We start from the raw sequence: 18,197 nt of genomic DNA, 5'->3' as shown, positions 1-18,197 counted from the left end.
GAGATTTGGTTTTGAAGTGGATCAGTGCTATTTCTAGAACATCTATTTTTCTACTGTCCTATTACATTTTTGGACTGATTTAAAACATTGGATTTCTTTAAAAATCAATGATGTGCCACTTTTTGAATGATGTCATATTCTTTTTTATATGGATCACCTGCCTCATCCATTTCAGACCCTGTTAACACCCTCATCCTCCTGGGTAAATATCAGATCCTCTGTGCTGAATGGAGAAAGTGTAAACCTTCCTCTCCTGAATGAATTTAAATGTTTTTTTTCATCACTTCTAATTTCTCATTTCTATAGTGTTTGTCTCACCCTTGCTGCTGTGTTTTTATTTAAAACTAAATGTATCTTCCTTCTCTTTGTGTTTTATTTTGTTATTCTTTGCATTTATTTTGTGTATTGTGCCTCATTTCATCTGTGTTTGTTGTCATCCTCTTAAGAGTTTGTATATTTAGTTGCTTAAAAAAAAAAACTAGCAGTAGCCGTAAACACGTTTCCTGATCTGTGACCCTCCAACGTGTCCACCGCCCCACCCCAGATGCCTCTTGGGTAATGTAGTCTTCATGGACACAGGGCTCCGGGTGTCTGGACGTCTTCCAGGAAGCAGGAAGAACTACACGGTGCCGGTCTCGGTGAGGAGAAGGCTCTGAAGCGTCCTCTGTCTGCCAGCAGGCAGCCAAAATGTTGGCCCTGCTGTCTGCGCTGCTTTTATTCGTCTGTCCTCCGGCCTGCGCTGTTTTCCAGACTCTTTACTGCACTTTGTCAGACAGCTGCGACTGCGACTTCAAGCCCGACCTCAGAGGTAAGCTGTGCAGCTAAGCTAGCTGGGTGCTTACGGCTAGCCGGCTAGCTGGACAAGAGACAGGCACACAGTTCCGTTAATCGAAACTAACATGAGACATATATGTGTATTTGTTTTATTGAATGATGTTCGCTTTGTGGAGTTTTATTGAGCAGTCTTAGGTCTGTAGCTTATGGCTGTTGTGACGATGTTATGCTAACTAGCTAGCTAACGCCACCGGAAGTGCTCTCTGCTGGACATGAAAGTAGAAAGGTTGGGACGAGTCTTTGTAGTTTTGTTTCTATGCATTGATGACAGCAATACTCTATATGTAAGCACAATTAGTCAGCAATTAGCCTCCTAATTTGCAGAATGCTGCATGCTAACAGACAACAGACAGACAGACCTGAGAGGTTTATTTTCAGCATCAGTGTCACTGACTTTGCCTCCAAATGTCCAGACTTAGAGTGGGATCTGTACAAGAATGTCTTCGGTCAGCACCTGGCTCAGGACATCGTGTCAGAAGAGTTGGCCAGGTTCCTTCAGAATAAAAGCCCCGAGAGACCCCTGGTGCTGTCATTTCATGGCTCCTCTGGGACGGGGAAGACGCTGGTGAGCTCCATGCTGGGAAACCACCTGTACGGCTCCGCCATGAGCAGCCCGTTCGTCCATCAGTTTGTCCCCACGCTGCACTTCCCCTCACCGCACAGGGTCAAACGGTACAGGGTAAGCTGAGGGAGTGGTGGTGATTGATTATCTTCTGTGCTTGATGATGACTTGTTTGATTTTCTAATGTTTGTCCCCTGTGTTTTACAGAAGGAGTTAAAGAGCTGGGTGCAGGGGAACCTGACCGAGTGCGCGCGCTCTGTCTTTATTTTCGATGAGATGGAGAAGATGCCTCCGGGCCTCATCGATGTGTTGGAGCCGTTTCTGGGACCGTCTCATGTTGTGTTTCGCACCAACTACCGCAAGGCCATTTACATCTTCATCAGGTGCTCACACACACTGTCAGGCCAGGCCGGGTTTCTTTTATTCAGAGCTAGGGGTATATCACGATTCTTTAATGATAAAATCACGATCTGGATTTTATCACGATTTGTTTTTACATTGACAATAATTTGCATGTTTCTGTGTAAATGACGTCAGGTAGCCTTAAGGTAGTCACTTCTCAAAAACTGTCAGTAGATCTACAAGTAAACTCTGATAACGTGCACTCAGTATTAGTTTTAATAAACATGAAAATTTAATATAGAACAAAATAAAGTTTTATTTCAAATAGGTTAAAAGAAGACTAATGTAGTTCTGTAAAGTTTTATTCAACAGTCATTAAACAGACTGAAGTGCGCCTCCTAAGGTTAAACAATAAATACAGTATTGAGACTTAAGTAACTCTTAAAGTTCAATGTGATTTAGAACAAATGATCAAACTTTCATGGGAATCATATCTAAGGACAAACGGAGCTGCTGCTGTCAGCTCTGTCCACCGTTTACTAGAGTCCTCATGGAGCCTCTTCATCAAATGCCTGCGTTATTGTTTTGGTGACGTCATCAGCTGTTGCCTCTGTCTGCATCTGATGTACACACACACACACACACAGCTGCTGACGGCACAACAGCAGCGAACCTGAATATAACGAGCTGGTAATGTTCAGAGAGGTGGGCGCGTACGTGCTCGTAGCATTATAATACATTCGTACACATGCGGCCCTTCCACTGTGACACACGTCGCGCACACACACAGGCTTAGAAGACGTGCCGCTGCTGCCGGCGGAAACAGCACCGAACATAAAGGTGGAGTTGGTTTTAGGGACCAGTTCTCCGTTCTCTTTTCGTTTTCAGCCGTAGCTTCCTAACAGGGAGGCTGTCACTGGCTGGTCAGGTTCACATTAAGCGCACTGAGAGTTGGACGAGTGAAAAAAACTCATGCGTCTGCGCGAACATAGAACTGCAATTAATATATAAAAAAAACAAATAAAAACGATCTGTCCGTTCTGGTAGATCGCCGATATGTTCAAATCCTTCATGATCAGTTATCGTCAAATCGCACAGCCCTACTCAGAGCTAATGCTCAGGGTGGGAGTGTTCTTTATGGATGTTTCTGGTGTGTTTTTCCTGCAGCACCACGGGGGAGGACGTGATCAACAGAGTGGCTCTGGAGAACCGGCAGGCTGGACGGGAGAGAGAAGAGATTAAATCTGCTGATCTGCAGGACGCCATCGCAGCGGCGGTGTACAACAACAGCACCAGTAAGAGTCCCTCATGGTTATCGAGCACCGTCCTGTAATGGCACATGCTTACACCCTGAACACTGAGCTCAGGAGCAGACGTCTGATCAGATGCACTCTGACCCTCCAGGTGGATTCTTCCAGTCCAGCATCATCCAGCAGAAACTCATCACCCGCTTCGTGCCCTTCCTCCCGCTGAGCCGATGCCACGTGGAGCGCTGCGTGCACTCACAGCTCTGCCAGCGCGGCAGCTGCAGCCGCAGCGATGTGGTGGAGGCAGTAGGGGGCGACATGATCTACACTCCCGTCCCAGGACAGTACTTCTCTACCACAGGCTGCAAAGCGGTCCCTGCCAAGATCAACTTCTTCCTGTGAGTTGACAGGGAAGCCATCTTTGTTTTTTTGGAGGTTAAAGGGAAACCCCCCGAGGTGAGTCACTGAACAGAGACAGATCCCTGAGAATCATGAGGTCAGAGCAGCATGTCCGGAGCCGCCGAGGCCGCCTGCAGTGTGAATCACTGCCACGCTCTACCTCAGCTCTGCCTTCAAGTTATGAACTGGAGTTGGTGCAGCGGACCCACAGACCTGCAGCTGAACCTTTTACTGTATTATTTAATTAATTTATTTTATCCTCTAATGCCACCGCCCCGTCACATTCACACATTCGTACAGCTGGGCACATCTGGAGCAGCTGGAGCTTCAGCGCCTTGCTGGTCTGTCAGCGGGCTGACGGCAGCTGGCTGGAGTCTCTGCAGCAGTGTTTAGTTTAGAAGGAAAGCTTCGTCATGTCTTTGCAAGAATTTCTAAATGTCTTAAACAGATTGATGCATATTAAACATCACCAGGGTTAAACAGTGAAATGTGAGTTTAACCCTTCAGCTGATCAGGACGAATCAGAACATCACAGGCCGGCATGAAGAGCTGCCAGAACTGTGACAGGTTCTCGCTTCACTGCTGGCCTGCACATCATCACTTCTGCCATCAGGGGGCAGTAAAGGCCTCACTTTGCCAAGAGTGGAAGAGGTGAAGGAGAGTTCACTGCAGCTCGGAGCATTTAATTCAGCCATGAAAGTAAGAAGGGTCCATTTCATGTATTATCACCCAAAGTGCACTTTATGTCTTCGCTCTGTCAGTATCTGAATACTAATCTTGAAAACGTGCCACCACTTTAAAGTGTTTACATCTGAGTGTTTTTAGGACTTACATACAGATGAAATGATTTTTTGGAAGTGCAGCTCTGCACAGTTCCTACATGGACACAGTGCAAACTCTCTGTGACTGCGGCGTTCAGCTGCCGTTTGTACTTGAACTCGGTGTTTCAGAGTCCACACATCGTTCAGTCATGTCCAGGATGAACTCATTAACCTGTGACGGTGTTACCCCCATGATCCGTGGAGGTGGGTGAGCAGCGTCCTGACAGCCGTACTCTGAGGGCTGCGGCCGTCTTTGCAGCTGCTGCGGTGTCTGGATGTTCGGTGACAGAAGTGAAACTTTTGGTACAACAGTGTAAGATAAAAATAAAAGTTTAATTACAAAACAACCTGCTGCGAGAGTCTGAGATGAATGTTCTTCTTCCTCCACTGAACTCTTCCTCAGTATTAAAATACTGAGGAAGAGTTCTGCTTCTGTCCTTCATCTGCCAGAAGCTGTTTAAACAGAGGTGGACTATAGTCCAAGTGATGTTTTATGTGTAAATCTTTGAAATCTCAGCCACTTTAAGTTGGTTGCAGTCTGCAACATCACCACCTGATGGCACTAGAGTCTACCTGCTGCTCCTTTAACCACCTGATACCAAAGAGTGCATCAGATTTACTGACGTGCTGCTTCGACCGTCTTTACTTCCTGTTACTGTGTTCAGCTGCAGTCACCTGTTCTCCAAACAGGAAGTGGATCTGATGAAGATGAAGCTCTGATGAAGATGAAGCTCTGACGCTTCTGCAGGAAATTATAGTTTATTGAAAATGATGCGGCGTCAGAGACGCTCAGGACAGCAGGGACGTCTTCAGTGGACATTTTCTTCAGAAGACGGTGAGAACATTAATAAATGTAAAGTGGAGTTTGGTTCAGGATCAATAATGCTTTAACTTTGTTGTTGCTCCAGGTGACGACTGTGCAGCCGCCATTTTGAAACCATCTTCTTGTCCTTTAAAAAAAATGGTGAAGCTGGCCTCCTATATATGCCACATCTCACCCTCATCCTGCTGTGATGACTTCATCAGCCCACCACCCTCCGCCCACCTCCACCACACAGGCTCTGTGAGGAAGAGGAGGGGTTCAAAGGTCAGCTCAGAGGCCTCTTCACCCCAGCTGCTGCTGTGTATCGCCATCTCAGCTCCTCTGGACAATGAGGTGCACATAAACACACACACACTTGTGTTCACACGCTCCCTGCAGAACAGCTGGGCCTGCGGTTTTGTGTGATGACAGCAGAGTTTCTTCTTCTTCTTCTTCATTTGCCTCCTTCTCCCTCATCAGCTCCTCCATCACACAAATCTGGTGTAAAAAGCCCACTTTACCTCCTCACCCCTTTTCAGCCCTGGCTTCTTCCTCCCGTCCATCAGGAGTGGGTTGTGGGGGCAACAATAGGACGCTGCTCCTTCCTCCCCTCCTCCCCACCCACCTCCACATCTGTGAGTGCCCCTCCGTCCCCTCATTCTTCTCCCTAACCGCTCCATTATTGGGCCTCTTTCACTTGTAAATGCGGCCAGCGATACTTCTGATGGGTCTTTTATGCGTGCGGCCGGGGTCAGGAGAAAGGTAGGGGCCAGGGTGGAGGGGGTGGAGGAGGAGGAGGGGGCGGGTCAGGGTGGAGGGGGAGTTGTGCTGTTTTTTCTTGCAGAGAGTGTGAGGGGACAATTGTGACAAAGAGTTAAATCCTTTTTTGTGTGTGCAGTCATCTGGGACGGGCCCAGCTCTCGCCTCACATTCCTGCAGCCAGCCGTCCCCCGGCAGGACAGAGAGGGCCAACGGGACGGGGCCCGAGGTGGAGCAAGGACCCCAGAGGGAGGACATGTTGGCATGTGGCCCTTAGCGTAGCATACCAGAGCATGCAGGCCCCGGGTCTTTGTTACACCAGCAACAGCTGATCACACCCCGCAGGTTATACAGCCTGCTACAGAGTCAGGTTTATTCATCGCACGTTATACGTGAGACTTGAGTGATAGATGGTGGTTTTGGTTTTTACTTCTGCGTCAGACGCCGTCAGGAAACCTTCGAACTTCTGCGTCGCTCCTTGTCGCAGTGCAGCTAGAGCATTGATTGTTCCTGTTACAGTGAACAATATCTTTATCGTCCATAGTCAACAACAAGTCACAGCAGTCGCAGTGCTTGCGGCCTTGGTTGCTTCGAGGTGTAGTTACAAGCAGACCCACAGGGCTTTGCATCGCTGCCTGTACATGCCCGCCTCAGCTCCTCCTGCTGGTTCGTTCTGATGTCTATCCTGATGGTTCTCATTAATGATCTCAGCGTCTTTTATCACAATCTCAAAGTCGAGACTCCAACAGTGAGTGGAGAATGAGATGGAAGTGAGGAAGCAGGTCACCAATGTAAAGCTGGGGACACACCACATGATTTTATGCCTGATTCCCGGCACCAAAATCTTCAAGTGTGTGAGGGGACCAGACCCGACTTGACCTCGGGCCGAGTCTGGACTCAGTCCTGTAGTGTGAACTGATCACTGACCCAACTGCAAACACATGTTGTCAACAGCCAGTGAAAAGAGAGGATAGGACACGAGAGACAGCGTCAGAAGACGTCTGGAAGGAGCGGGAATCAAAACGATGGACCCCTCCAGCCCTCGATCCAAGCCGACAGTCATTGGTGTTTGTTTACGTTTTCGTCTTCTTTGAGTTTGTTGGCGGTTAGCAAACAACAAATTGACGCATTACCGCCACCAGCTGGTGTGTTTGTTCTTGAAGTGTCGCCATCACAGAGTTAGCTGCGTTCAGTTCGACAAATCCTGCAGTGTGTGATCCCTCATCAGTTGGTCAGTGTGTCTGATCGAGCACAGAGCACAGGATGTCAGAGATCCCCTGGGATTAATGAAGTGTTTCTGTTTCTGTTGTCAGTGATGCAGATGCCACGTCACCGCATCGATGTGCACGTGTGACAGAGGACGGTGACGATCGCACAATTCTGAGTGAACCAACAACAACGTGGCCCAAACAGCTGTTCAGATACCTGCAGGCAACAGAAGGGGAGCCACAGCCACAGCTCAGGTGAGGAGAGGAAACCTGTCATCAATGACAACGACATCAACACACAACAGACCATGTCAGAGGGGGGGGGGGTGATGTGGCACGTCATGTGACCTCAGATTCATCATCACTGTAGTGTTTTAGCTTAGCTAGCATGATGCTACATCACTGTGATGGTCGTCAGGCAGCAGAAAACATGTTTGGAGTACAGGAGCAGACGGCAGGCTCTGGTGATCCAAACCCTAACTCCCAGAATGCACTGGGCTGGCTGCAGATCAGAGTCATCACAGTGAGGTCACACTGATAACAGACTGGGTCTGTGGCTCTGTCTGTTCGCTTGTTTCTTCCTCTTTCTTTTGGGGATCAAGAGATGATCAGTTGTGCTTTTTCTGATGCATTGTGGGATACACTGAGTGCACCATGACGCTCAGTACAGGGCAGCATGCAGCGTCTGAGCACAGCCAGCTGAGTGTGAACGTTGTGTGAACCTTGCTGCAGTGAGACTTCGTGTGTGTGTGTTATGCTTCATGCTGTGAGTGTGTGCGTGTGTCATTGCTGAGTGGCCTCCATGGTGTCATGGGCTGACCAGTGCTCTGTGGGATTATCTGTTGTTTTAGCTTCTGTCCTCGCACACACACACACACACACACACACACACACACACACACACACACAGTAGAAGGGTGGTCTCAGCAGCAGTCGAGTCTCCAGGACAACAGGTGAACAAAAGGGAGGCCGTGGGGGGAATGTGGGGTGAGGAGGGATGGGGGTGAAGGGTGACTCCTGAAGAGGGCTGATGGGAGACGAGGTGGTGGTCGGTGGGGGTCAGGTTGACCTTGGCCTCAGTGCGATGGTCAGATGGGGTGCGAAGGCCATCGGCCGAGAGGGAGGAGGAGGAGGAGGAGGATGATGAAGAGCGGGAGAGGATAAAGGCTGCTGTGACGCCTCCCGTTCTCTTCAAACCTGGAGTGATTAATGACAAAACACACACACACACACACACACAGACACACACCCGGCTGACCCCTGTGAGCCGCTGCTCAGACAGCGGGCCCCGGGTCTTTGGCGTGGTCACTTTCCCAACACTTGTGATTGATGAGCGATTCCTTTCCCACCGCAAATTATGGTAATAACGCCGCAGCCGTGCAGCTGCTCTGATCCCAGCCAGCGCTCACGACCAGCACGAAGCCGCTACGAAGGACGTCAAGACTCTCCTGAACTGTGGACGTGAACTGAGGCCCCGGAAGGTTTGTTTGGTCTTTTTTTTACCTCAGAGATTAAAATGTGCAAAAGAGAGGCTGATCTATCAATGACTGATATTGATTGGATTATAAATCATACAGTTACTCCAGGTTGTTTCAGGCCTGTGTACATATTTAAACTTCAATACAAAGTTAAGTTTTCTTTGCACTTCCTGGTTGCATTGTTTCTGTTTCAGCCGTTAGCCGTTAGCCGTTAGCCTGTGGTGTTGACGTGATGAAGGCGTCGTCTTACTTTGTGTGTGTGTGTCACTGCTGCACTCTTACACTGTAGAATCACCTCTTCGTATGTTTCTGTTTCAGCTTCCCGCCACAGATCCAGGACTTCCTGTTCTCCTCCGGTCAAACAGCAAATGTTGCTCAAGAAGAACAAAGCAAACGATTGGACGGGAGGAGGCGGTGATGTCACAGCGCCCCGACTGAACTGTAGCTGTGCATCTTCAGCTGGGGCTGAGCGCTGGTGCAGTGTGTGTGTGTGTGTGTGTCTGTGTGTGTGTGTGTCTGATGACAGTGTCAGTCTCCGAAAACAAAAATATGTAAACACACACACACTTTAACACCACGTGTGTGTGTGTGCTTTGAGGACCAAACATGGCCGCCGGTCTTTGCTACAAAGACATTTAACAGATGGGTCGTAGACAATGATAGTTAACGATGGTGTGTGTGTGTGTGTGTGTGTGTGTGTGTGTGTGTCCCGTGCTCACATTCAGTGTGTGGATTTGTCTCCGTTCACACACACACACACCAAAGGCCGCTTTACTTGCAGCTAAAAAAGATGTCACATGTCTTGGTGGCACACACAGATGCTGTGTGTGTGTGTGTGTGTGTGTGTGTGTGTCTGTGATGGGAACGAGGGAGTGAGGGATTCTGGGAAGGAGGTCGTGATGTGACGTCACTCCTGTGATGCATCCACACCTCCTCCTCCGCCCACATCCGGTCCCCTCCCTTCATCTCCATCCTCCCTGCTCTTTACTGTGTGTGTGTGTGTGACAGTGATGACACAGCCCAGGTCATGTGACTGTGGAGGTGGTAGTGGTGGGAAAAGGAGGAGGAAGTGAGTGACCCGGAGCAAAATGCAGCGGCGTCCAACATGGAGGCCGAACCCGGAAGAGAGAACGTTTCTGAATGTTTTAACGCTGCGTCGATGATCACGTTTATCTGCTGCTAACGCCACATCACACACACAGACACACACACACAGACACACACACTCACACTTCTGAGTGCATCAGCAGCTGAGCAGTGAGACACGTGCGGCATCAGTCCACAGCTGGGCAGCAGCAGTCAGCAGGTTAAACGTCTGTAATGATCCCACTGATCATTACACTGCTCTGCTAATTGTTTCCTCAACATATCTTTGTGATCAATAACAGTGTCGATACTGATCAATTCCTCACTCAGACGCTGTGCCTGGAGTCACTCCCACTGCAGACTGAGTGCAGCTCCAGCTACGTCACATCAAACCTCTGCTCATGTCTTCATCACTGCTTGAATTTGAAGGTTTCTTGATCATTATTGATTAAACTAAAATGACTTTGATCATTTCCTTCCTAATTGTTTGTGATAAATGTTTGGATTTATTTGACCTCTAAAAATAAAACACACATTAGAAGCAGCAGAGTGTGTGTGTGTTCATTTCTGGTTCTTTATCACAGATGTTTCATCAACTGAACCTGTCAAGTTTGACATTTTCTTGACTTCAGTTAAAATGTGACAGTTTTCAGGAACTTGTTGTGTAGCTGTGTGTGTGTGTGTGTGTGTGTGTGTTGTAGCTGCTTTGTTTTGTGTTTCTAAATCTGAGTAAACATGTCAGTTTGATCCACACATTCACTGACACTCGGTCAACAGACAACCGGTGTGTTTTTTTCTCTACAACTTGGGTGGTGGTGCACACACACACACACAAACACACACGCAGACACACACACCTCCTCCTTGAGCTTTAATCCTCTGAGCTCCAGCCCGGAGCAGCTCGGCTCCTCGGGAAACCCGCTGAGAGCGGAGGATTACAGCGGCAAATTAGTCTGAGCGGACCGAGCGCACCCGGGCCCGGGGAGACGCTGCGGTGTGAAAACCAAACAGACCCCGTCCCCAGCCCGGAGCGGGCCGGGGTCCAGCAGAGCGCTCGGTTCAGTGCTGCTGACGCCTCCTCACACCACGTCACGGGGCTTACTTCCAGTTTGAATCCAGACCAAACCTCAAAAAAAGTTTTTTTTTAGTTTAAATACAAATATTTAAATTTGATCTGATTTTAATTTTTAAATATTCTCACTAATTGTAGATTTTTTTTTTTTACCAATTTTTCACAGTTTGTTGTGTTCTTTTTGTTTTTTTTTTAAATTTTTTTCCTGAATTTGTTTAATTGAGTTTTTTCTTCTCATGTGGCCAACAGAACAGAACCAGCCTCCAACAGGATCAATTTAAACTTTTCATAAATGAAAAATCCAAATAAAATAATTCTGATGCATGAAAACAAACAACAAACTCAGGAAACATGAAAACATGAGGAGAAGCGAGGTGACTCCGCGAGGATCACTCAGCCTTTATTATTCATTCAGAGCAGCAGCGGTGCACACGCACGTCTTTATTGGCTTGTAATGGCCTCTGTCAAAAGGATGAAGGCTGCAGAGGGTCACGGTTTGTTAAACAAAATTAAAATGATACATTCCTGAAGAATTATGCAAATTATAATCCCCAAAACGCCAACAAAAGGCGGCAACAAAAGCTCACCAGTGGAGCGACAGTAAACCTTCAGCGCGAGGGTTCAGCCGCAGAAAGTGCGAATAAAGCGGCCGCGGAGCCGGAGCCGGCCGCGGAGCGTTAGTCTCACTCCAGCAGCTCAGAAAAACTCCAGCTTGTAACATACTTAATTATCACGCTTTATTTGTTGGTTGGCCTCCTCCTCCTCCTCCTCCTCCTGCAGGCCTGCACCGACACAAAGTGAGAGCTAAAAAAGAATAAAAACCAAAAGAAGAGTTTAAATTAAAGTGGAGAGAGGAAGGAGGCCCGCGAGGCCAAAGATGGGCTTCAAATGAATGGAAGGATGAGCAGGAGGACTGGGTCCTGAGCAGGAGGACCAGCAGTGCAGGAGCGTCCAGCAACAGATGTCCAGGCACAATTCTCGGCTTTGTATTTGAAATGTTACAAGAATTGCGTTTGGACAATCAGCAGCTAGAGCTCAACAACACAGAGAAAGCAAAAAGTAACCAGGACTCCCAACCAGCAGCAGCCATATCATCCAATCACCGCGGACAGCTTCCCCCAAACCTGCAGCCGGAGGAGGGAACACCTGCCTCCACCTCCGGACACCAACACCACCAACAAACACAAAGTGATGGATCCCGGGAGCCACAGCGGCTTCAGCCCAAACTCCTGTCCGCCATGTCTGCACCTGTGAGACGCATCTCCGTCCTCCATCCGCCCCCCCCACCAAACACAGCTCCAGAGAGAGGCTCAGCAGAGAGGTGACCTGCAGGCAGCGGCGTGCACCTGCTCCTCCGCGCGCAGCTCCACCACACAGCGCTGCTCCTCCACGGGCAAGGGGGGGGGGGACAGGAGGCCGGTCACGGAGCCAGAGAGGCGGGCGGCGCGGCTGGCTGGACGCGGGGAGGACGGAGGTGCACACCGCCACGAGCACCGGCAGCCCCTGCTCCTCCTGCTCTCCTCTTCCTCCTCCTCCTGGTCCGGTTTTTCTGGGGTTCCTCCAACAATAAGCCCCGGTGCGTCCGTGTCACCGAGAGAGAGCACCGGAGTGGGGCCGGTCCGCTCATGGTACTGAGATTTGAATAAACACACACACACGCACCGCGGGGGTGATGATAAATGCCCATTGTGCCCGGAGGAGGAGGAGGAGGAGGAGAAGTAATGAATCTGCACTGAGAGAGGGGGAGAGGGGGGAGAGAGAGAGGGGAGAGAGAGAGGGAGAGAGAGAGAGAGAGGGAGAGAGGGAGAGAGAGAGAGATGCTGTGAAGGAGCAAACCTCTTAAAGAAACAACGCTCTTATTTTCAGCTCTTTTTCTGCTTCTAATTACAATCAAACACTGTTTACCTCACACACACACACACACACACACACACACACAGACACACACACAGTGAACACGCTGATGATGTGATGGTGGAAAACAAAAACAAAAACAGCAGCAAGAGCAGAGTAAAGTTACTGTGACGTAAAGCAAACGAAATTATAAAAATAAACAAACAAATGTGTGCATTAGTGGCAGGAATTCAATTCAATTCAATTCAATTCAAAATATAAAATAAAATAAAATAAATTTCGTTCATGTATTTATTTTTGATGTAATATTTAAGCTTTTTGAACATTTAAGATTTAACAGACGGCTCTAAAACACATTTTGTATGAAGAAAATAAATATAAATAAAAATACAGAAAAAAACAGAATGAAATGCTGTTCTATTTTTATTTACATGTATGAAACAGATTTTGGTGTTTATCTTTACAATTGTTTTTTTTCTGATGCTCTAATCGATCAGATATTTATACATAAATAAATAAATGAGCTTTTTTCCCCTCTTTGAGGAAATAGGAGGCTATGCTAAGCTAGGCTAATCTGGTCCTGTTTAATCGCCTCTCATTCTGCAGCTCAAAAACAATTTGTTTTATAAAATCCAGCACTAAATATAAAGATTGTATTATGATTGAACAGCTGATTCCTCAGCATCACATCAGACCTCTGATTGATCCCCCTTTGATTCAATGTGGATCAGCTGAAGCAGATGACACAGACATTATTTATAATAATACATTAAGACAAGTAAAAGAAATGACGTTTTGAAATAAATACATTTTTAAATTATACCGGGAGAAATGTGAAACTGAACATACATACACACACACATATATATATATATGTGTGTGTGTATATATGTATGTATATATGTATATATATACATATACGTATATATGTATATATACATATATACGTATACACATATATATGTATATATATGTGTATCTATATATATACATGTATATATACATATATACGTATATACGTATATGTATATATACATATATACGTATATATATGTGTATCTATATATATACATGTATATATACATATATACGTATATGTATATATACATATATACGTATATATATGTGTATCTATATATATACATGTATATATACATATATACGTATACGTATATATGTATATATGCTTCAACAAACTGTCAAACAGGATGAAAAGCAGAGGTGTGATCTGATGTCTGAACATCAGTGAGTTTATGTTCATCTTTATACAAAAGACACATATACGCCATGTTTGGAGCCTTGAGACGGTCAGAGCAGTGTAAACCTACAGGGTGGACTCTGTCACAGTTAAATTACCCAGCAGGCCTTGCTGTCAGGGTGGACCTGTCACGGGCTTCCCTCTGCCTTGCTCTGGGTGAGGTAACGTTTCACACGTTGGATGCTCATTTGCCTCTTAAAGGGCCGCGCTGCTGCCTTTTCACAGCCCTGTAAGAATAATTTAGTGCGGGAGGCCCGAGATCAGTGAGACCGTGGCTCTGAAAGGGGAAAAGGACGCGTTATTAATGCTCGGTCATCCACCGAGAGAGGCCTCAGTCTGAGGCTGGAGGACAGGACACACTGAGGACACTGATGGACGCGCTGCGTGTCCCTACACAGACCACAGAGACAGAAAACACAGAAAGGGGCCGTTAGCTCAGCAGCTCAGTGAGTCCCTGCAGGGACGTCATGTGATCAGTGACAGGAGTCCTCAGAGTCCTCCGACCATCAGGACAGACCAGGTGACCACCGAGCCCCTGCACGGGTGGCACTTCCTGTTTCTGCCTAGACCATGACAGCATAGGCAGCATGCTAGGGGGCGCTGTCCATCCAAAGGGGGCCACACTCTGTGAAGAACTGTTTAATACAGGCAGAGAGGTGGAGCTGAGGTGGAGCTCAGGTGGTGTCATAAAAATTGTTTTTTGTACCACGTTAATGTGGAGGTTTCAGAGGATGGACTCACCTTTGGAGCCCCCAGAGGCGACATGGGGAACTGCAGTTTTCAACACATCCACGTGGACTCCAGGTTGCAGCGTGGTGTTCACAGACCATGCTAACATTTAAACCTCTTCTCTTTGGTGCTTCAGTTTGGGGAGTTAAATCCTGGGAGACATTGGGCTGTAAATGAAGTGAAGACAAGTGAAGGCTGTTAAAGAGCTGTCAGTCAACAAACCTCCACAAATAAATCAGAGCATCATGGGTAAAATGCTGCTGGTGCTGGTTCTTTACTTTATTTATTTCTGTTATGCATCTAAAATCTGACCCAGACTCTGCTTTCAGACAACACTCCCTTCCACAGATGTCAGTGTCAGACTGGCTCCACCAGCTACCTGGAGCTTCATAGCTGACTGAAGTATTGATTATTATTGATTGATTATGTATCTGTTCTTCGCACCAATGCTGGAGCCTTCATGTGTTCTTCTGGAGAGTCAGTGGGAAGACCCCCCACCGGGCCACCGTGCACAGGAGGGAGGGGGGCATTCCTGAATACATCTGGGGTCTACTCCAAAGGGCCGCTGCTGACCTCTGACCCTGCAGAAGAAGTTATTGAAAGTGCCTCCTGAGCTGACCAGCGAGGTGGGGCTGGGAAAGTGGCCTGATGGAGGCGCAGGGTGGCTCAACGGGGTCACAGCAGAGGAGGATGGTGTGTGTGTGTGTGTGTGATGGGGGTGTCACAGAAGTTCCCTTTGAGCCCCCCCCCCCCTCTTGTGTCCACAAGTGTGTCCCTCCATCCATTGTGACTCTGAGCTGCAGCAGGACAGAAGGCCTCAAACAACCCGGCTCTAAACAATGTTCGGCCTCTTTTGTTTCTCGCGGCCTTTCTTCTTCTGCCCTCCATCGCAATCTACTGGCCTCCTTTGTATTGATTTCCCTCATTCAGCGGCCCGTCGGCCTCTTTCCGCTGTTTTAAATGCTCTTTTCTGGCTTTTTTTGTGTCCGCCACCTCCCCCGCCGAACCCTCCCCCTCCCTCCCTCCCTCCACGCCTGCTCCGGCATTCTCTGCAGTGTGAGAACACAGCGCGCCTCTTGACGGGATGCAACTCATTAAAGACGCCTAATTGATGAAGAGTGTAATTAGTGTGACATTCGGAAGGGGAAATCAATATGTTTTAAGCCCATAGTGCCTCATCAGGGAGGACAGGAAGGAGGCGAGCGCAGTGAGGGGAACCGTGTGTTTCACAGGAGAACAACATGCGGGGGCACTTTGAGGCGTTGACCTTTGACCTCCTTGCATCAAATATTGTGCAACAACATAATTATTACAAACTTTATTTATACGGTTCTTTTTTCACTCCAGAGAACTCTCATTTTATCCACACTCTGTCCATTTGCTGACAACCTGACACCAGTGGGCGCTCAGTGTGTCCACGGGTCCACTTTACTCTGACCTCTTTCAGAACTTCTTCCACCGTCAGCGGGGAAAGACGACCCGATGTCTTTGTGCTTTTATAACTTCCAGCCTGAGCTCTGAGCAGCTGCAGCAGAGTCCTGATCCAGAGAGGCCGAGTGCCCCCTCTCCTTCCCACTCTGTGCTGCTTGTCTGCCCCCTGCTGGAGATGAAGGGGACTGAGAGTCCTGCTGTGACAGCTGGGAGAGGAGAAGGTCCACGCTTTGGACCAGAACAGAGTCCAGAACCTTCTGCTCCTCCGAGGTGAAGCGACTCAGAACGTGACGCTCTACAGATGTTTTCCCCGTGGGCCGCCCGATCCCGACCCGAAGTCTTGGCATCACCTGCAGGAGAGACGGCAGCTGGTCACATGATCCCCGTCAGTCTGGTTTTTTTTTTGTTTAGTGTTTAAAGTGACTTACATCAGTCTGAAGACAGTCAACACAGGAGCGGACCCCATTATGTCCTCTGTGAAGAAGAACTTGTGTTAATCTGGGCAGAACTTCTTTGTATTAACCATTTAAAGCTGCGGTCCTTCTCAGGATGATCGAAAACACACCTGGCACTTCCTCCGTGTTTGATGGCGATTTTCCCCAGAGGTTTGTCCAGCTCGTCGTGGACCAGCAGGATGTCTTCGGGCTTTATTCCATATTTACCAGCTGAAAGACAAACATGATCAAACACTTAGACTGCCATCTGTCAACGCATCATAAACACCAAGACTTTATTTTTATTAAAGCCAAAAGCAGTCTGAGGGGACCCCGTGTCTCTCTGAAGAGGACGAGAGCCCCGCTCTGCTGTGATGGTCAGTCTGTGGAGCCGGACCCCTGCAGTGAGCGGAGCCTGCGGTCATGGATTTTCCTCCACACGCACCTGCTTTGGCCACCGACACGCCGTTGACGTTCATGAGCAGCTTCGGACGCAGCAGCACCACGTGTGTGTGCTGGATCTCCGACAGGGTGACCTCACCCGACACGTACTTGTCACCACGCCAACGATCCGCCACGCCGAGCCGGGCGGCGAGCACGCCGAGCACGGCCATGCCGACGCTGTGTCTGGTACCCTCCATCCCCGGGTTACCCAGTCCCACCACCTGACACACACACACACAAAGTTAGGGGGTGACACATCTGAACAGGAGCCTCCTCCAACTCAGATTATTCTCTGAATTAAACGTTCATAATAAACAGACTTTTAGTAAAATAAGTGATTCACAGAAAAATCCAGAGAGAGGTCGCACACAGCTGCTGCCTTGTACTGACGGTACTGACCCACTGACAGCACCTCTGTTAACAGAGACACTGTGGACACTATGGCTGCTGACACACTACAAACATTGTGTTGTAGTTACACACTGAGCTCTCATTTATTTTGTACAGGAGACAGAACAAATGTGACACATTCATCAGAACGCTGTGACACAGCCGGGACAAACTCCACTTTATAACATGTCCACGTCTGTGTCAGAGCCGGACAGTGAAGTGTCTGCTGACATCAGCATGTGATCAGGAACTACATCATATATACTGATAAATCCTCTAAAAAAGCACAGTTCTCCTATTCTTACACAGGTTTGGCTGTTTTATCATGATTATTGTCACAGACAGGCAGCAGCTGTTGTTGTTGTTGTTGTGTTCGCCTCACTCTTACCAGCTTTCGGCGGCCTTCTGTGTGTATTTCTGCTTCGACGCCCATCGCTGGTGTGAAAGTCTCGCTCAGCAAAGCTCTGTTTATAACCCGCATCAAAAGACGACGCATTGCGATAAAGTTGAACAGTTTCTTTAAAAGTTGCCACAAACATCTACACGCTGTACTCCACACAGTGTCCTCTGTCATTCGGCTCATATAACGCGGTGTCTGCTGCTTATTATAAAGTGCAAAATGACGGTTTTACATTGTTTTTATGCTTCGACTCTGTGAAGGTAACTTTGACGCGTTAGCATGCTACGTTAGCTTACTGTTACCTTGTTGCTAATTCAAGAGAGAACCGACGCTGCTAACATAAAAATACACTCACACCTGTCTGACGTACGGCACCATTATATTTTACAACTTATATCATTTATTTTAGATATTTACATCATTATTCATCATCTAAGCTAACGCTGCTGTCACTCCTCTGTCACACAGAGCCAACGAGTGTCAGCAGGACAACACGTTCAGCGGGCTTCAGCGCCTCCGCGGGGCCACAGCGCCATCTATCCCGGCGACAGAGAAGTCCACCCACACGCCTCTGAACACACAGGAGGGTTTGAAATATATATTTTCTTTAATAAAATACACTATTCATTGTGATCACACAGAGGACC

The 18,197-nt window shown here is 47.9% G+C and overlaps 2 protein-coding genes across 2 annotated transcripts; one reads left to right on the top strand and one right to left on the bottom strand.

Annotated features, from left to right (window-relative positions):
* Positions 1-560: 560 nt before the first annotated feature.
* On the top strand, positions 561-4,552 carry LOC114441515 (torsin-2A-like). Its single transcript, XM_028414479.1, has 5 exons — positions 561-808; positions 1,248-1,513; positions 1,604-1,779; positions 2,906-3,033; positions 3,143-4,552. The coding sequence occupies exons 1-5, from the start codon at positions 688-690 to the stop codon at positions 3,385-3,387; spliced, it is 936 nt and encodes a 311-aa protein (XP_028270280.1). The 5' UTR covers positions 561-687; the 3' UTR covers positions 3,388-4,552.
* Positions 4,553-15,754: 11,202 nt separating this feature from the next.
* Positions 15,755-18,032, bottom strand: LOC114441505 (probable peptidyl-tRNA hydrolase). Its single transcript, XM_028414469.1, has 5 exons — positions 17,539-18,032; positions 16,762-16,981; positions 16,448-16,547; positions 16,311-16,356; positions 15,755-16,232 (listed from the first exon to the last, which is right to left on the bottom strand). Exons 1-5 carry the CDS (start codon positions 17,731-17,733, stop codon positions 15,948-15,950), a joined length of 846 nt encoding a protein of 281 aa, XP_028270270.1. The 5' UTR covers positions 17,734-18,032; the 3' UTR covers positions 15,755-15,947.
* Between the last annotated feature and the right edge of the window lie 165 nt (positions 18,033-18,197).

This window comes from Parambassis ranga, chromosome 9 (assembly GCF_900634625.1).
Source record: "Parambassis ranga chromosome 9, fParRan2.1, whole genome shotgun sequence".
Lineage (NCBI taxonomy): Eukaryota > Metazoa > Chordata > Actinopteri > Ambassidae > Parambassis > Parambassis ranga.
Note: the sequence above shows the minus strand (reverse complement) of the source record. Positions and strands in the feature narration are given on the sequence as shown.